The sequence below is a fragment of the Mustela nivalis genome (genome assembly GCF_964662115.1).
Source record: "Mustela nivalis genome assembly, chromosome: 15".
Classification (NCBI taxonomy): domain Eukaryota; kingdom Metazoa; phylum Chordata; class Mammalia; order Carnivora; family Mustelidae; genus Mustela; species Mustela nivalis.
In genome coordinates, this window is record NC_139034.1 from 89,340,007 (window position 1) to 89,359,888 (window position 19,882).

Below are 19,882 nucleotides of genomic sequence, written 5' to 3' on the forward strand. Positions count from 1 at the left end.
TCTCATAGCTTCCAGTGCTCATCCCAGAAGGCATTGCACTGTGGCCAGTTTTTGATTTGTCTTCCAGGGGGGTCGTTTAAAGATCTTATCTATTCGTTAGTTAGTTTCCTGTTTAACCGGAATGGATGCATGTGAGAAACACTTTCCTATATCTTGCTTCCCCCGCCTTAATGTATGTTGGAGATTGTTTTATATCCATACACAGAACTGCCTTGTTCTTCTATTTCTTAATTTCATTTATACATTTTTAAGTTTATGTATTTACTTATTTTTAAGTAATCTGTACACCCAACATAGGACTCAAACTCATGACCCTGAGATCAAGATTTGCATGCTCTTTTGACTGAGCCAGTCAGTCACCCCTGCCTTCTTTTAAACAGCTGCATGGTATTCCACCATGTGAGTACACTGGGAATTCTTGAATCGGTTTCCTATCTGTTGGGTTATTTTTAAAAAATATATTTTATTTATTTATTTGACAGAGACTACAAGTAGGCCGAGAGGCAGGCAGAGAGAGAGAGGAAGGGAAGCAGGTTCCCTGCTGGGCAGAGAGCCCGACACGGAGCTCGATCCCAGGACCCTGGGATCATGACCGGAGGCGAAGGCAGAGGCTTTAACCCACTGAGCCCCCCAGGCGCCCCATATCTGTCAGGTTATTAAAGTGTCCCTAACTTTCTGCTCTGACAGACAGTGCTATAATGACTGTCCTTATGAAGCAGGTCATTCAGCACATGTGCAACATGTATCTCTAGAAGTGGAAACATTAAGGCAGAGTACATCATATTTAGTTTTGGAGACTTTCCAACTTGTTCACCATAGACAGTATACCAACATCACCCACAAAAATAACATATGAGCCTGTTTCCCCCCATTTTTTAAAAAAGATTTAATTTATTTATTTGACATAGAAAGACACAGTGAGAGAGGGAACACAAGCAGAGGAGTGGGAGAGGGAGAAGCAGGCTTCTTGCTGGGCAGGGCTTGATCCTAGGACCCTGGGATCATGACCTGAGCCAAAGGCAGGCGCTTATCAACTGAGCCCCCTCAGGCACCCCTCCCCACAGTCTTGTCAAAAAAGCATCAGCAATTTTTTGACCTTTGCTGATGTTTGAAAAGTGGCACCCCACTATCATTTTAATTTTTAGTATGAATGAAGTTGAGTTTTCTTTCATATGTCTAGACTCTATTTGTATTTCTTTCCTGATGAAGTGTATTTTCAGTAATTTGCTCATTTTAATTCTTGAGCCACTGGTCTTTTTTTTTTTTTTTTTTTTAAGATTTTGTTTATTTTTTTGAGAGAGTGGGAGAGAGACCATGGGGGGGGGGCTGGGGGAGGAGCAGGCGCCCCGCGCAGCAGAGAGCCCCATGTGGGGCTCCATCCGTAGACCCTAACCCAGACCTGGGAGCCAGAGGCAGGTCCTCAGAAGACTGAGCCCCCCGGGCCCCCCGAATCACTGGTCTTCCGACAGTGGCTTTACCTCTGAAGGACCCGGCATGTTATGGTAGGTTTCCCCGTGATTTCTCGGCTTTTGACTTCATTCGCGGTCCGCCCGTCTACATCCTTTTTTCCTTGGTAATGAAGTGCGTCGGCTTTGCTTAAAGAACTAACTTCATCAAGAGGAGGAAAGGCTCAGTGTCATCACTTCTGTGGTCGCGGTCCCCGCGCCCCGTCCGGGACCCTCCACGGGCCGCTGCGCGACTCTCGCACACACTGTCCACCCCGTTCCGCAGGGGCCGCCAGCCGCGCCGCACGCGCCGGGAAACCGCGGGTCCGTTGGGGGTCCTCGTGGCCTCCCGTCCCCTCCCCGGTGACCGCCCGCCCGAGCCCCGCTCCCCGCAGCCGCACAGCCACGTCTACCGCATCTCGCGGGCCGGCCTGGTCTGCGCGGCTCCCGCGCGCGCGGTCGGAGACTCAGAGCACCGGGGGACGCTCGCGCCGGCGGGGGGGTCGTCCGCGAGACCGAGGCCGTCCCGCGGGTGAGGGGCCGCCGCGGGCGGACGAGGGGCGGGCGGGGTCACGGCGGGGCGGGGCTGCGGTCACGGTAGGGCGGGGCGGGGTTCACGGCGGGGCGGGGCGGGGCGGGGCTGCGGTCACGGTAGGGCGGGGCGGGGTTCACGGCGGGGCGGGGCGGGGCTGCGGTCACGGCGGGGCGGGGCGGGGGTCACGGCGGGGCGGGCGGGGGTCCGCCCGAACCCCGCTCGCTGAGCTCCCCGGACCGCGCGCGGCGGAGCTCAGGCTTCGGGTGCGGGAGGGTCGCTCAAGAGGGGCCTCCGGCTCGGACCGCGGGCGCCCCAAGGTCGGCTGGGCCGGACCGCGGGGCTCCGGGCGCCCACGGCGGCTCCGTAGCACCCGCCACCCCCCGCCCGGAATCGGTCTCCGCGGGCAGCCTCCGGGCTTCTCCCCGGGCTTCGGTCGCGGCCTCCTCGACCCGGGGCTTCTGCCTCCGCGGCGGGACGGGGACACGTGGGGCCTCCGGGCCGGCGCCGCCGCCTACACCCCCAGCCCGTCCGCGGTCGCCCCCGCCGGCCGCAGAGCGAGCCCATGAGTGAAGGGCGCACGGACGGCACGACGCGCCCCGCCACCAGGGACCCTGAGGGCAAAGGAAAGGCGTCCATGGCCCCCAATCCGCCGGCAACCCGAGGGTCAAAGAAGCGCCTCGGAACCGAAGGCGCGACCCCGGCTTCTGGCGCCACACGGGACGCGTTCGCGAGCGGCTTCCGGGGCGGGGTCTGGCCGGGAGCGGAAGCTCTGGCGCGGGGCCGGGCGGGGTCGGAGCAGGCGCGGGCTCCGGGCGGGCCCGGCGGGCAGCGGGAAGGCGGGCGCGCGCCGCGGCGGTGGACGGCGCTCGGTCGGGCTCCCCGGCCCCGCGGCCATGAACCTGGAGCGGCTGCGGAAGCGAGTGCGGCAGTACCTGGACCAGGTGGGCGGCCTGACGCGGGGCGCGCGGGAGGCGAGGCGGCTCGGAGCCCGGGCCGCAGGGCAGACTGTCGTCGCGGCCTTGGGGGCGCTTGGTCCGGCCGGGCCTGGGCCTTCGCCCTGGGCTAAAGCCCCGAAGGGACGCGTCCGGCCCCGCGCCCCGCCCGCCCGCGGTGCAGCGGGAAGGACGAGGGACGCCGCGGCGGGCGCCGGCCCCACACGTGCGCGCGGCCCGCTGGGCCGGTGCCCGCGGCGGGCGCGACGCTGCCGCGGGGGACGGCGCGGGGCCGGACTGGAGCCGCCGGGTGGGGAGGCGGCTCGCGCGCGGCGGGTCGGACTGGACGCGGAGCGGGGGCCCGCGTTCTGAGCGTCCCGCTGCCGACGAGTGGCGCGCGCCGGGGGCGACTCCGGAACCCGCGAGGTCGAGCAGGGAGGGGGCCGCGGCGCGCCGGAGCCGGTGCCTCGGTCGGCCCGCAGAACGGCACGGAGGGCCCTGAGCACTTCTCTGGCCCCGGGGACTGGTGAGCGATGAGACGGGCCTGGTGTCCACCCTTGGGGCGCTTAAAGTCTGCAAATTTGAACCCTTCCCTGCGCATTCCTCCTGGCGGACTGACTGGCAACAGAGTTGCAGTTTGCGTTCAAGACCGGAGAACGTTGCTACTGAGGAGATACTGTAAGAGAATCGTTGAAACGGTCTAGTGTTTTAGGGACCTGCTGATAACATTTTTCCGATGTATAAGTTTAAAAAGAAAATCTACCTTCTTGAGCTGTATATTGTCAAAGATCTTACAACAATGTTTTAATTGTACCTGAACCAAGCTCAGCTGAGATGTAAAATGGAGATAGGATTGGTGGACCCCTGCAACGTGCATACAGTTACTGTATTAAGATGTTGATTTACTATATAATAGTCTAATAATATTAGATAATTTGTTTAAAACTATTGAAATAACAGTAATTTTTTTTTTTTAATACAGCAACAGTATCAAAGTGCTCTATTTTGGGCAGATAAAGTAGCTTCACTCTCTCATGGTAAGTGACAACTTCTAATTTTTTTTTTTTCTGATTTTTGTATTTAAAAAATCTTTCTATTTTTCCTTGTACCTATTACTACTTTATGTGATTTTTTCTTTTTCCTTTCAGAGGAACCCCAGGACATTTATTGGTTGGCTCAGTGTCTTTACCTAACAGCGCAATATCATAGAGCGGCTCATGCACTTCGGTCACGAAAACTGGATAAAGTAAGTGTTGGTGTGAATATTAAAGCTTCCCAAAGCTTTTCAAAATTGTCATTAAATGTCAAAATTATTTAAAAGGATCCAGTTTTTCTCACTGAATGTGAAGAGAAATTTTCTTATTCCTAATCTCAGTCACTTTTGCCCCCCCCGCCCCCAATCTAATCTCTAAGTTTTGAAAATTCTTTTTTCTAAATAACCCTGGAATTATGGACATTCCCTTCACTCTCATTACTGCTTATACACGTTGGGTCTTTAATTTGTCTGCTTTCTCTAGAAACATCTATCCATTCTACTTTCCCTCTCTTTTTAACTGTCTTAAACTGTCACAAAATACAGAACCCCAGGCCTGGCTATAGCACTCACAATATCACTCAGTGATCTCTCATCACTTACAGGGTAAAAATCAGATGCATCAGTAGGCACCAAAGGTCCCTTATGATTTCTCTGCAGTCTCTGTGGAACCCACCACCATGACCACCACATGTAACATGCAGCCCAGTCTTGCTGACTACTTGCAGTCCCCTGGACGTGTGACAGCTGTTCATGCTCAGTGCCCGGAATGCTGGCCAACCTCTCAATCTTCTCTCCCTTGCACATGTTTTCTTTAACTGGCTAGTATTTCTCATGCTCTTCTTTCAGACTTTCTGTTGTTTATGTCTTACATATTGCTGTGTTTATGTCTTCCTGCCAAAACCTCCTTGAGGGCAGATCCCAACTCCTTTTTATTCTCAACCATCTTATTGTTTTATTTTGCCTTTTTAAAAAAAAGATTTTATTTACTTCAGAGAGAGAGCGAGCGAGCACACACAAGCATGGGGGGAGTGCCGGGCAAAGGGAGAAGCTGGCTCCCCGCTGAGCAGGGAGCCTGATGCAGGACTATGTCCCAGGACCCTGGGATCATGGCCTGAGGTGAAGGCCGATACTTAATCAACTGAGCCACTTGGGTATCCCTCCTTACTCCTTTTTGAATCATTAGTACCTGATAAACAGATGAATATGAGTTAAAAAAAAAAGACTGTATTTGGATTTTCTGCTAGAGTAAAAGGACATTATGAAAGTAACTTCATTTTATGTTTATAGTTTATAGTGTATATTATCTTGATCTCTTTTTTAATAGATTGATTTCTTTCTTAGCTATATGAAGCTTGTCGCTACCTTGCAGCTAGATGCCATGTAAGTATGCTCTCAGTTGCAGTTTTCTTTGGAAAAATTTAATTATGTGAATGTTACACATCCCTACAGATGTGTAAGGATTCTGATGATCAAGCGTGGCAGTAAAGTAGTTCATGAGGAAATGTTTTCTCTAGTATTGTTTGCTATAAAATATTGATTCTCCATTTACTGGAATCTGACATGCATGAAGAAGATTCTGCTTTAGAATTTTAAATTTTAAACTCTACGTTTTAAATTCAGGTAATGGGTATGATATTATATTGCCCTTTTAAAGTCTACAGTACTTGTGTGTGTACTGTTAGCAGTCATGGGTGATGGACAGGATTTCTGGTTTTACACAGTATGCTGCGAGAGAACATCAGCAGGCTCTTGACATTCTCGACATGGAGGAGCCGATCAACAAAAGGTTATTTGAAAAATACTTGAAGGAAGAAAGTGGCTTGAAAGACCCCTCCAGTGACTGGGAAATGTCACAGTCTTCGGTAAGTCATGCAGTTAGCATGCTGCCCTTAACATCAGTGAGAATTACTCACATGACGTGGCAAACGTAAATCACTTTCATTTATTTCAGTATAACCACATTAAAACAGTTTGGTTCCCAACTTATTTGCAACTGAAATACAAAAAGATCCCGAACATTTCTGTGTCCTTAGTTGGAAGCTGTAGTTATGTCCTCATATGTTTGAATCTGAAAGAGGCTTACCTGAGATCTTTCTTCTCATTTTTGATACCTTAAACCTTTCCCCATCTTACTGTGTTGCAACCCCCCTCCCCCCCAAAATAACCTTGGTTATCTTAGTTTGCTTCTTTGCAGGGAGTGGTCTGGTGTTACTGTGTTATTTAGTATATATTTCAGTCTGTATACTTCATATCTGCCTGAAGTTGTAAATTCCTTGTTGGTGGAGATTATGTGATGTAACATAATAAATAATATTCACAGTTTTTTAATTCGAACTAATCTATTTTTCTTTTTCTTTTTTAACAGCCTTCTTGAGATATCTATGTGCTAAGAAGTGCATTGATTTTTCCACTAAGAAAGATATTTATGAGGGAGCTTGGTGTTAACATTATTATTTTGGACTGCTTATCCATTAATTTCTTGCTAAGAAATCCATGGTTTACTTGTAATGTGTTATTATTTTATGAAATTACTTTATTTTTTTTTTAACAGGTCACAGGGTACTGACTTGGTCTATGTTTAGCTTGTTATATCTTCTAATATTTTTAGGTTTGGAATTCCTGATGACTTTTCTGTGCCTTTCACCCCTTTCAGCTGCCTATTTCTGGAGTTAAGTGTTCCTTGAGGGTCAGAGTCTGGAATATAAGTTGAATTACTCATGTTAACTGTAGTAATGCGGTGTTTACCATTTCTGGATCATCTATAAGTTTAGTTACGTGTTTCTTGAGGGTCAGAGTCTGGAATACAAGTTGAATTATTCATGTTAACTGTAGTAATGCGGTGGTTACGTTGTGAACACCGTAGTATGTGCTAGCTGTGCAGAGAATGATTCCTTCTAGTTCTCAGGCCTTGTAAGTTAGATGGGGAAAGGAAACTTGTCTGGGGTCACTAGTAAGCATCAGAGCTGAGATTTGAACTTAGATCTATCCAGTCCTACAAATCCATGACCATGGTGCTATGTTGCTGCATTTTCCAATATTAACTAAGAACCTTTCATTGAGAGCTGCCTGTCAAACTGCCTGAGTTTAATATTTGTATGCCGTTTGCTATCTAAATCATTACCCTTTTGAGACAGAACAGATAAGGAACAAAGTAGCTGTGGCATGTGCTCTCTAAAAATTGTTAAAATGAGAAGAGCCTGGGAGAAACAGCTTAGAAAATCTTTACTTTGCTTTCCTGTTTCTGTTAATTTATGCCATCTGATGGTTGGGATGGAATAAATCCTTTTAGAGGGTAAGAGTCTCAGTTTTCAGAGAATATATAACTCTTTTTATTTGCACATGGGCGAAAGCACAAGGGTGGGGAGGGTCAGAGGGAGAAACAGACTCTCCACTGAGTGGGGAGCCCGATACGGGACTCGATCCTGGGACTCCAGAATCATGACTTGAGCCAAAGGCAGATGCTTAATCCACTGAGCCACCCAGGTGCCCCAAATAATATATAATTCTTGGTCAAAAGTTAAGCTTAGAAGTATTGATTTAGTGCGTGACTCATTTTCCCAACAGATAAAGAGCTCTATTTGTCTCCTACGAGGGAAGATCTATGATGCCCTGGACAACCGAGCCCTGGCTACCTGTAGTTACAAAGAAGCTTTGAAGCTCGATGCCTACTGTTTTGAAGCATTTGATCTTTTAACATCCCATCACATGTTGACAGCCCAAGAAGGTTTGGAAACTCAGGTGTTTTCATGTTTAACACGATTAATATTGGTTGAATTTTTTTTTCCTCTGAAATCTGTAGAATCAAGAGCAGACTATGTGCAGGTTTAAATGGGTGTATTAACTTCCTTAGCATCTTCAAATGCGGAGCACATTGTTGTCAGAATCTTTAGGGGTTTTGCTATGATGAGACCATCTTTTGGAGAAGTGACTTAAGGTAGTGTAAACTGAGTTCTCGGTATCTGATTCAGAGGTGCCCGACCTGTGTATATCTCAAAGCCCCAAAGGGCTTTGAAAACATCAGTGTGCAGTTCCCAACTCCAGGCAAGTGGAACAGAATCTCTGGTGATGGGGCTTTGGCATCAGATGTTTTAAAGCTCTCAGATGACCTGAAGGTACAACTAGGGCTGAGAGCCATAGACTTAGTATGTGAGCAGTAATAGGAGGAGGAGACATGCAAGAAGCAGAGAGAAAGTGGAGGTGTTGTATGAATGAGGTTCAAGCATAGTTTAGGCTAGTGCCTTGGTTCTCAGCCAGGTTGATTTTGCCCCCTAAGGGTCCATTTTTGATTTTTACAAATTGGGCTTGGGAGTGCGAGGTTGCTACTGGCATCTAGTGGGTAGAGATCAGAGATCCTGCTAACTGTCCTGTGGTGCTAGGACGGCCGACTCTGACCTCACAGAGTGAGGCTGGGAAACCAGCTTGTTGGTCCTTCACCTCGTGATGACCAACATCGCCTAAAAGGCTCCATGGCTCCGCCCTCCAGGTACTTCTCGTCATCTGGGTCTGGAACCATTGTCTTATTTGATCTTGTTATTTTCTCCTCTTGAGTTTGATTTGCTTAGACCAAAAATTATAGAATATTTTTCATTGCTGATGTTTTCCCCCCTATAAATATTGTGAGGACATTCTTTGTTCTTAACATTTTTAAGAAAAAGAACTTCTTGAGTCACTACCTCTTAGCAAGCTCTGTACCGAAGAACAGGAATTGCTACGCTTTCTCTTTGAGAACAAATTAAAAAAGGTAAGTAAAAACACGTTGTTTTTGGTTTATGTAAATATGTCACTGAATTTGGCTTCTGTTCTTTTACTGGTTAAATTTTTAAAAGTTAATTTTTATTAATTTAGCATAATTGCAAGAATAAATTTAGATTACTTAAAATATATGATGTGATTAATAAAAAAGCTTCCAAAACCATGTCTTTCTCCTAGGGACTCGTTATACTAATTAAACTGTCACATAAATGGGATGATGTATGAAAATGAGAACTTTTTCTTATGCTTCCTGAACTTGTAATTTGTAAATTATTTTCTGCCCTGGAATTCCGTGACAAAATTGAGAAGAGAGTTGAGCTAATTGAGAGGAGGGTGGACGGGACCGGAAGTTAGGGCTTCCAGAGGTTCACACTGCCTTGTGCAAGCCCAGGCCCTTGGGCCAAATGGAGTCTGCCGTTTGATATGTACTGCTCACTGAGTTCATGTTTACCTTCTCTGTTGCAGTATAATAAACCTAGTGAAACTGTCCTCCCCGAGTCTGTAGATGGTTTGCAAGAGAATCTGGATGTGGTAGTGTCTTTAGCTGAAAGACATTATTATAACTGTGATTTTAAAATGTGCTACAAGCTTACTTCTGTGTAAGTATTATCTACTCATATCTGTGTGGGAGCATAGAGCCCAGTCCCATTTGTACCTAGGAAGGGTCAGGACTGCTTTCCAAGTAATCTTGAACTAATTGATGATAATTTAAGTTGTCTTTACCTTTTGCTGACTACTAGAGGGTTTCTGTTGTCTTAAAGGAGCAGTTTATAGACACAGGTTTATGCACACTATTGCTTTATTCCATTACCTTGGGAATAGACATGCCCCCATCTGTCTTTTACAATTTGCAAGTTTGGAACTATGATTCTGGCACATAGTCTTATAAAATCCATTCTTTGTTAAAGTAGGGACAGGTGAATTCCTCTGGGTACTGGGTGCTGAGTCAGGCTCACTAAGTAGCCAGTCCATCTCCCCCACCGCACACCAGCCTTTAAGTGCACACGATTCAAGCTTGTCTTTTAGCTAAATTACATATGCTGTTTTTAATGTGTGTGTTGTTGAAGTGAACACACATTTGCTATTTTTAACAGATCTTTGGGGTTGCTTAAAATCCTTGATACCATAAAAATTTAATTGACAAATGCTTATGATCTGTTTATATCTGCTCATATTATTTTTAATCCTTTTAAATAATTGGATTGCTTGTTTTATGTGTTATAGTTCTATTGACTTGAACTAAATACATGTGATAGTATTTATTTCTATTATTAACAAATAAACCAGAATTTTCCCTTTCATCTATAAGATAATCATTACCTTAACTGTGTCAACCTGAAGATGAATAAGTAAAAAAGAGGGGTGCCTGGGTGGCTCAGTGGGTCAAGCCTCTGCCTTTGGCTTGGGTCATGGTCTCAGGGTCCTGGGATCGAGCCCTGCATTGGGCGCTCTGCTCAGCAGGAAGCCTGCTTCCCCCTCTCTCTCTTTCTGCCTGCCTCTCTGCCTACTTGTGATCTCTTTGTCAAATAAATGAATAAAATCTTAAAGAAAAAAAGTAAGGTATTGTAACCCACAGTATTCTACATGATGTTGTAATGAGTATTTAGACATAGCTAATTTTAATGAGTTATGATCTGTTACGAACTGTTTCTGGTGTAGTAAATGTGTTGCATTGACTTTCAGAGTAATGGAGAAAGATCCTTTCCATGCAAACTGTTTGCCTGTACATATAGGAACACTTGTGGAGCTGAATAAAGCAAATGGTAAACATTTTTTTAATTCAAATAATAATTGTTGGGGTGTCTGGGTAGCTCCTTTGGTTGAGAGTGGTTGATGTGCAACTCTTGACTCAGCTCTTGATCTCAGGGTAATGAGTTCAGGCCCTGTCTTGGGCTCTGTGCTGGATGTGGAGTGTACCTAAAACCAAACAATAAATAAAATGATAATTGTTAAGGGATGGTTGGGTGTGGGGTTCCTGGGTGGCCCAGTGGTTAGGTGTCTACCTTTGGTGCGGGTCATGATCCCAGGGTCCTGGGATCAAGCTGTGCGTTGGGGAGCCTGCTGCTCCCTCTTCTTGCTGCTCTCCCATTTGTGCGTGCACACACACTCTCTCTGGCAAATAAAATCCTTAAAAAAAAAATCGTTAACACACAAAAAATTCTGTAACTGGAAGTTTTTCTCTCATAAATCCTGGATAATTGAGATTGCAGGTGACAACATAGTGGAGTTCTTCAGTGAGGGTGAGGAATGAGGGTAAGACAGGCTTATCGAGATGACTGAGGGTCGACCAGGACACTCTCCTTTACCCTTGCCTCGTTCTCTCCAGTGTAGTTTCTGGTTTGGGTCACATAAGCTTTAGAGTACTGGGGGGCAGTTTTCCTTTTGTAAAATCCGTAAGAAAATCGGTAAGACAGCAGGCAGTAACTGGAGGGGGATAGATTTTTTGCTTGTGCTTTCCATATTTTAACATTTCAGGAACATTCAGTTACATTTAGATGCTATTTGCCCTTAAATCTTTTAAACTGAGTAGTGAACTCTGCCAGGAGTTTAAAGAGCCAGACACTCCAGCCCCAAACCCTGCTGCTCACAGCCTGTGGGCCAGCAGCGTCCCGTCTCCTGGAGCTCTCTGCAGATGCCTGCAGATGCTGCCTCTCCTGGTCTAATGAGTCCAAGTCTGCGTGTGGGAAATGTCACCTGGGTGTTTTAGGACTTGGACTTATTTATCAAGAAGTTATCTTGCTGAGTTGGTAAACTGAAGAAAGTTTGGTTATGCAGATTGGTTGTGGGTGATTAAGATGGTCCATAATAAGACCATAAAGTCAGAGACATCAGTTTTTGTTTTTAAGTTTTTTATTTATTTATTTGAGAGAGAGCCTGAGAGGGGAGAAGGTCAGAGGGAGAAGCAGACTCCCTGTGGAGCTGGGAGCCTGATGTGGAACTCGATCCTGGGACCCTGGGATCATGACCTGAGCTGAAGGCAATTGCTTAGCCAACTGAGTCCCCCAGGCGCCCCCAGTTTTTAAGACAGGTGAAGAGCTAAGACCTTTTTAAGCAACATGACAGGCTGTGTCCTGTGCCATTCATCCAGTTCATCCCTGCTCACTTAAGGGGGCAGGAGTGGGGACGGAGGTGAACGAAGCAGCTGTAGCAGCTGCCCTGTGCGGTTCATGTATCTCATTAGGTAGAAAGAAAGAAAAGTATGAAGTTATTGCCGTGAGAACAAAATCTATGTGATTTTGTTCTATGTAACTAGAGGAAAGTTGTATTTTAAAATTCATTGGATGTAATTTTTTTCTTTTTCTCTAATGTAGAACTTTTCTATCTTTCTCATAAGTTGGTGGATCTATATCCTAGTAATCCTGTAAGTACATGTATAATGTATACCTTTTTTTGATGGTTTTTGTTTGTTTGTTTGTTTTCTTTGTTACCTGAACCTTAAAAAAATACTTAATTGGTGTTTAATTAGTAACTTACATTTAAGTTCAAGTGAATAATGTTTCATTTCAAGGTGTTGAAGAACCTCCTAGTGCTATGATAATTAGAAGCAGCATTACATTTTTCAGTCCATGAAGGTTTTTTTTTCTTTTTTTAGATATCTTCAGACAATAACAAAAGACACAAATAAGACAAAAATCTTTTTTTTTTTCTGGTTATGGAAATTATATATACTTCTTTTAGAATACTTGATGTAAGAAAAATAAGATGTTGAAAGTGAAAGTCATATCACCTCTCGCGAGTAATGCTCTTTCATGTTGCACGTGTAAGATACCTAACTGAACTGTGTAGTGATTGAATCTTTGTGTCTCCCACTTTGCTGTGGGTCACAGCCAGGACCCAGAAATTGAAACTGGAATCAGGAACTATGTCTTTAGAGACAGAAGTCAGGGATCAAGGCCTAAGGCCCACATAAGGTACATAATCTGTACCTTAGGCCAGCATGAAAATAATTAAGAAAGAGGCAAAACCAGTGCAAGAGAAGTTAGCTAATGAGGTCGATCCTGGTGAGTGCCTGCTAGAGCCAGGGTCAAGCCAGGGCAGACATGATGTGGACTGGTGTTTGAACTAAGTGTTTAGGAGCCTCATCTTGAATGAATTGAAGGCACTTTGAGGAAGAATCTATTCTTTTTCATCTAGGACTTGATAGATAGCCTGTCTTAGAGAAGTTTCCAACTTGAACTAGAATAACTTGAGCTTGAACATGTGATGGGACATCTAGTCCCATCTCTGGCCTAAATGTTAGAGATTTCCAGTTCCAAGTTAAGCATCTATGGTCACAGTAAATTCTGAATTTTGTAGGTGTCTTGGTTTGCAGTGGGATGCTATTATCTTATGGTTGGTCATAAAAATGAACATGCCAGAAGATATCTCAGGTATGAATCTGTTGTTTTCCTCTGTAATAAGCCTATAGGAACTGAATTTTTGTTCATCCTTTTTAATACAATAATTAGTTAATTAATTTAAAAGCAGTATGAAAGAATGATTTCTTTAGCATATTCAGTTAAGTTATATCAATTATGTACCTTTTATAAGATGTCATGAGGGGAGATCAGTCAGTGGTGTGGACCTTGTTCTCAATAACTTATGATATATTTAAATTATTTATAAATGAGAAGAAATATGAAAGAATAATGTGATTTGAAGCCTGTTTTTTATTTACAGAGATACTGTTAACAGTTGTGAAATTACGTGAAACCACGTGAGATTGGGATCACTAAATGTGACTATAGAACAGAATTCTTGGCATAGTGAGCTAGTTTATAGAAGTATCTGCTGCGTCTTAGCTTTAGGAACTCCATGCAACCCAGTCTAGCTCCTGAACCAGTATTACTCAATTACTGACGTGCAGAAGAATGTCCAGTGTGGGAAGAATAACTGTGGATTTAAGGTTTTATAATAATTGACTTCTTCCATGTGAGCGAAATAGAAAATGGCTCTAAGGGAAAGTGTATAAACTTTGGAGAAAAAATTTTAAGAATGACTGTATGACTAGGATACCATCTCTTGTTTCAGCAAAGCAACAACACTTGAGAAGACTTATGGGCCTGCGTGGGTAGCGTATGGGCACTCGTTTGCGGTGGAGAGTGAGCACGACCAGGCCATGGCTGCCTACTTCACGGCCGCACAGCTGATGAAAGGGTACTGCAGAGCATGTGGTAAAATCCACGAAGGATTGCTTTTGCCCACAGAATGGACATTTCCATGATTTCTGCCACGCCATTGGGTTCCTGAACTAAACAAAAGTACCTTACCTGTGTGTTGTTAGTAGCTTATAATTGTAAAATAACTGGAAATTGAGGGAAAGAGAGGCTGGTGTAGTGATTTTGTCTAGCAGTTCACCTTGACCAGTGCAGAAGGGAACTAGGAAATTAAGCTGAGGGAAGAGATGCGACCCTTCTCCTGCTTATGCAAGAATGAAAGTATTCATATGCCAGTTGTTATTTATGTCCTATTTAAGTCCAAAAGGGATTTGCTGTGGGCTTAGAGGACTGTATTTGCCAGTGTTCTAGATTGATATCAATATTAAGGATATCAATACTCAGTGATGTAAATGTGCCCTAAGAGTATCTTACTTTGGGACGTGAAGTGTTGCTATTGTTCCTGTCTACTCTCTTTGGACTCAGGTGGCCCCAGCCCTAGGCCTGCCGTGCAGTGTTCTTTTAATGTGGGCTGTCTCTGTCTCTGGGGAGGTGGCAGGAGTGCAGTAGCTCAAACTGCTGATCTTGCCCAGTGATGCCCCCTCTCGAAAGACAGATGTAATCGCAGGACCTCCTGCTGGGAATAACTGACAATACGAGTTCCAGACTTTCAGCAACACCTGATGTGCAGAAAGCCCTCGTACAAGTTAGCTACCTTGATTGGTTTGCTGGTGGTATTCAGGAGTGGGGTCATACAGTCATTTGCACTGAATGTTTCCTTGTTAGGTTTGACCCTTTTCAGACTATCAGACTTATTTTTGGTGCCCAGTTTTACATCTAAATTATTAATGATTCCCAGATTTTTTTCAGTTCTGTTCTATTCTGTATGTATGACTTCTATATCTAACTTGTCACCCGTGCGCATCCTGTAAAGGAAGTAGCTTCCTCGCTGCGTCAGTCTCTTCAGACCGCCTTACCAAAGTGCCTTAGACTGGGTGCTTGGAAGAATGAAAATGTATTTTCTCATAGCTCCAGAGGCTGGGAAGTCCCTGGTCAAAGTGCTGGCCCATCGGTCCCTGAATGGGGGCGTCCTTCCGGACTTGCACATGCCACCTTCTCACTGTGTCCTGATGTGGCCAGGAGAGAGCTCTGGTCTCTTCTTTCACAGGGGCACCGGGGGGCCCTTATGTGTCACGTTCCCACCCTTCTGACCTCATTTAACCTTTATTATTTCCTCACAGGCCTTCTCCAAATGTGATCACATCGGGATAGGGTTTAACATGGATTTGGTCAAGGCAGGGGCATATAAATTCAGTCCTAATGCCAACATGTTACAAACAGTCCTCCAGAGACGCCTGGGTGGCTCAGTCGGTTAAGTGTCTGCCTTTGGCTCATCAGGTCATGATCTCAGGGTTGCAGGATTGAGCCCCACCTTGAGGCTCCCTACTCACTGGGGAGTGTGCTCCTCCCTTTTCCTCTGCCCCCCCCCCACCTCAAATAAACAAAATCTTAAAAAAAAAAAACAAACTACAAAACCCTCCAGGTTAAAATTGTTCATCCTGTTATTGATTTACCTAAATGGTCCTTGATATCCCGTCCAGGGTTCTCCGGTTTATCCACCGGGATGTGCGAGGCCTCGTCCGGTGCTTTGCCGAAGCTTGGTTCCCATGTCTACTAACCCCTAATCTGTCAATCTGGTAAATTAGCAGGGAAAAAGTCGCCGTAATGTACCGTGGGTGGTTCCTTACCAGCACAGGCTAGGGTGGTGTGGTACGTGTGTCGTCATCGTCCCCCCCCTCCCCCCGTTCACAGACTCAGTTACTATTGGTTGGTAGTTAATTCCTGCCTAAGAATCAAAACCAATGACAATGTTTCCCAATCTAACAGACTTTATCCAATTAAAATTTCAAATCAGCTCATCAAAATAAGCATTATTCTTTTCTGTTCTTCTCCCTCAGAACAATTTTGCATTCTTTTAACTTGCCCTGTGTTTGGATAAATGTTTGAAATTGTGTAAATATTTTAAAGTTTCCTTTATGATTTTTTCTTTGAGCCACTGGTTATGTAAGAGTATGTTGTTTAATTTCCACATATATGTGAATATCCCACATTTTCTTCTGTTAGGCTTTCTAGTTTGATTCCATTGTGGTTGGAGAACATAGTCCTTTCACATTTATTCAGGCTTGTTTTATGACCTAACATGGTATGTCGTAGAGAACGTTCCGGGTACACTTAAAAATTCTGCTCTTTTTGGGTACAGTGTTGTTGTTGTTGTAATCCCTCGGGTCTGGTTGGGTGATGTGTGGTTCTTACCTTCTGTTTTCTTGTTTGTCTTCTGCCCATTATTCTGTCCACTAAGGCAGGGCGGGGCATTGAAGCCTCCCAACGATTACTTTATGAATTGTCTCTTTTCCCCTCCACTTCTGGCTGTTTTTGCTACATGTATTTTTGGGTCTCCGTTTTTTGGTTCTTGATGGATTGAAGCTTTTATTAGTATTGAAGGTCCTTCGTTGTCTGTAACAGATTTTGTCATAAGGCTGATTAGTCTGATATTAGTATAATCTCACCAGTTCTTTGTTACTGTTTGCGTGGTCTTTTTCCACTCTTTTACTTTCAGCTTCGTGTCTTTGAATCTTAAGTATGTCTTTTCTAGACAACATGTAGTTGGTTCGTGGTTTTATTATCCATTCTGCCAATGTCTTGCCTTTTGATGGAATTTTATCCAGTTATGTGTTAGATAATTACTGAGAAGCTAGAATTTAAATTAGCCATTTTGCTCTGTTTTATATTATATCTTTTTTGTTCTTCCTTGTTACTGCCCTTTGTATTAGATATTTTATAACAAACATTTTAATTCCTTGATTTTTCCTTATACTATGTTCTTTGAGTTGTGGTTTTTTGTTCTTGTTGTTTTTAGTGGTTACTTTGGAGATTACAGTTAACATCTTAAAACAGTCTAGTTTGGATTCATACCAACAAAGGGGTTTACAACACCAACAACCAGTTCTCTGATTCTCTGGACACCAGCTGGGTCCCTAAAAGTCAATTCAGTTCTGATATTACCCAGACTTAGTGGAGACCTTTCACAGGGTGAGCTCGCAGTGCCACAAGACTGCCCCCCCCCCCCCCACTTCAGATGCCAGTGGTAAGTCCTAGGCCACTTTTACTTCTGACTGGCTATGAATCAGAGCTTCCCATGACCCTCTCCTGAGATTTGATGATTTGCTAGAATGGCCCACCAAACTCAGGAAAACATCCTACTTACATTTTCTGGCTTATTATAAAGGATACACTAAGGAATAGCCAGATGGAAGAGATGCACAGGGCAGTGTGTGGGCAGGGGAGCCTACAGCCGTCTGTCCCTTTCCAGGCATGCCACCCTCCCAGCACTGCTTTGTTCTTGCCAACCCAGAAGGTCTGAGGCTCATTGTTCTAAAGGTTTTATGGGGCTCAATTGCCAGCGCTTCCCTTCCTGGGAGGTCAGTGGTGAGGAACAAAAGTTGCAACCCTCTCATCACTTGGTCCTTTTGTAACTGGTCCCATCACAAGGCAGAGCCATACCTGGAGTCACCTTCATTAGCATAAACAGGTATGATCAAAAGGAGTCATGAATAACAAAAGAAATTCCCATCACTCGGAAATTGTGAGGGTTTTAGGTGCTCTGTATCCGAACAAGGGAGAAGACGATTGTCTTATTCTACCATAGCAACTTCCTTCCTGTAGGACGTAAAAACTAATCCCTGTGCAGCTCTGTTCCCTCCTACCTCCTTTCTCCCTTGTACTATGACCATACACATTACATCTTAAACATTGTAAGTCCCTCAACACAAATTAATAATTATTGTATTCAGTTATCTATTAAATCAGATAGAAGATAGGAGTTGCAAACAAAAATACATCTTATGTTTGTCTGTGTGGTCACTTTTTTTTTTTTTAAGATTTTATTTTATTTATTTATATTTTTTATTTTTTTATTTTTTTAAAGATTTTATTTATTTATTTGTCAGAGAGAGAGCGAGCGAGAGCGAGCACAGGCAGACAAAGTGGAAGGCAGAGTCAGAGGGAGAAGCAGGTTCCCTGCGGAGCAAGGAGCCCGATGTGGGACTCGATCCCAGGACGCTTGGATCATGACCTGAGCCGAAGGCAGCTGCTTAACCAACTGAGCCACCCAGGCGTCCCAGATTTTATTTATTTATTTGACAGAGATCACAAGCAGGCAGAGAGGCAGGCAGAGAGAGAGAGGAGGAAGCAGGTTCCCCGCTGAGCAGAGAGCCCCATGCGGGGCTCGATCCCAGGACCCTGAGACTGTGACCCGAGCCAAAGGCAGAGGTTTTAACCCACTGAGCCACCCGGGCACCCCTCTATGTGGTTACTTTTACTAAGCTTTTTTTTTTTTTTAAAGATTTTATTTATTTATTTGACAGAGATCACAAGCAGGCAAAGAGTCAGGAAGGCAGAGAGGAGGAAGCAGGCTCCCTGCCGAGCAGAGAGCCCGATGCGGGACTCGATCCCAGGACCGTGAGATCATGACCTGAGCTGAAGGCAGTGGCTTAACCCACTGAGTTACCCAGGCGCCCCTCTATATGGTTACTTTTACTAAGCTTTTTTTTTTTTTAATGTGGTATTTGAGTTACTGTGTAGTGTCCTTTTCATTTCAGCCTGGGGGACTCCCTTTGGTATTTCTTTTTTTCTTTTTTTTTTTTTTTAAAGATTTTATTTATTTATTTGACAGAGATCACAGGTAGGCAGAGAGGCAGGCAGAGAGAGAGGGAAGCAGGCTCCCTGCTGAGCAGAGAGTCCCATGTGGGGCTTGATCCCAGGACCCTGGGACCATGACCTGAGCCGAAGGCAGAGGCCTTAACCCACTGAGCCACCCAGGCGCCCCTGCCCTGATAAATTCTTGATTTTGCCTTCATTTTCAAGGATCGTTTTATTGGGTATGAAATCTTGGTTCTCTGTTTCTTTCAGCACTTTAAACACTGTCCATCTGCCTTCTTGGCCTCCACATATTTGATTAGAAGTCAGATGTTAATCTCACTGGGCCTCTTGGGTGCTATTAGTTGAGGATTCTCAATGCTTTAAAGATGGGAGGGTCGCCTTTTCAGTGGTCTGTGATTTGTCTAGGTGTGGACCTCTGAGTAGCCTACTTGGAAGGGTTTTTTTTTTTTTTTTGGCTTTGAGGTGTTTGGGCCCAAATATTCTTTGGTTTCAAATATCTTTCTGCTCCTTACTGTTTCCTTTTGCTTTCTGGGGCAAATGCATCATCGTGCATATTTTGGTGTGCTTGGTGGTATCCCCCAGGTCTCTGAAGTTCTGTTCGTTTTTCTTCATCGTTTTATCTTTCTGTTCCTTAAATTGGGTAATCTTCAGTTGATCTGTTTTCATGTTCACTGGCTTTTCAGCTTTTTCAAACTGCTGCCAAGCCCTTCTAGTGATTTATTTTATTTTTCAACTCAAGATTTTCTGTTTATTTCTATTTTCATATTTAAAAATAGGTTATTTAAATTGTTTGTCTAGTACATCCAACATCTGGTCTTTGTCTCAGACACTTTCTATTGACTGATTTCACCCCTCACCTCTGACCCTCAGATTGCTAATTGTTCTGTGTGTCTTTTGTACACGTCAGCTATTTTTCTAGAACAAACACCCCTCAGATTGTTGTAACCCCTTGGTTAACTTCCAGAGTTTTGAAAAAGTTTATTTTGATAATTAGGCAGTGTTCTTGTTTCTTTAATGGAGGAGAGTTTTTTTAAGAGGTCCTTACTTGGCCATTTTGGAAGTACTTTCTCCAGGTAAATCCTTTTAAAGAGTTCATGGTGCGCCTGAGTGGCTCAGAAGCCTCTGCCTTCAGCTAAGGTCATGATCTGAGGGTCCTGGGATCCAGCCCCGCATCAAGCTCTCTGCTCAGCGGGGAGCCTGCTTCTCTTTGTCTCTCTCTGCCTGCCTCTCTGCATCCTTGTGATCTCTTTAAAAAAAAAAAATAAAAAGAAGGGAGTTGAGGGAAATTGGAAGGGGAGATGAACCATGAGAGACTATGGACTCTGAAA

At 44.6% G+C, this 19,882-nt stretch overlaps 1 protein-coding gene across 7 annotated transcripts in view; it reads left to right on the plus strand.

Moving 5' to 3' along the window:
• The first annotated feature begins 1,843 nt into the window (after positions 1–1,843).
• The window catches only part of CDC16 (cell division cycle 16), a 37,608-nt gene continuing 19,569 nt past the window's right edge, over positions 1,844–19,882 (plus strand). For 5 of the 7 annotated variants that reach the window (XR_014303395.1, XR_014303396.1, XR_014303397.1 and 2 more), the window contains exons 1-12: positions 2,785–2,921; positions 3,895–3,949; positions 4,061–4,158; positions 5,290–5,328; positions 5,670–5,810; positions 7,513–7,672; positions 8,598–8,689; positions 9,166–9,299; positions 10,384–10,463; positions 12,012–12,061; positions 12,997–13,070; positions 13,711–13,836. Coding sequence is in view for 3 of the 7 variants with exons in the window: in XM_082701154.1 (XP_082557280.1) it covers positions 2,874–2,921; positions 3,895–3,949; positions 4,061–4,158; positions 5,290–5,328; positions 5,670–5,810; positions 7,513–7,672; positions 8,598–8,689; positions 9,166–9,299; positions 10,384–10,463; positions 12,012–12,061; positions 12,997–13,070; positions 13,711–13,836 (1,097 nt within the window). In the remaining 4 variants the exon portion in view is untranslated. Of the gene's footprint in view, positions 1,978–2,784; positions 2,922–3,363; positions 3,383–3,894; positions 3,950–4,060; positions 4,159–5,289; positions 5,329–5,669; positions 5,811–7,512; positions 7,673–8,597; positions 8,690–9,165; positions 9,300–10,383; positions 10,464–12,011; positions 12,062–12,996; positions 13,071–13,710; positions 13,837–19,882 lie in introns of those variants that run through there. The other 2 variants (XM_082701155.1, XM_082701156.1) reach the window with 2 other exon arrangements.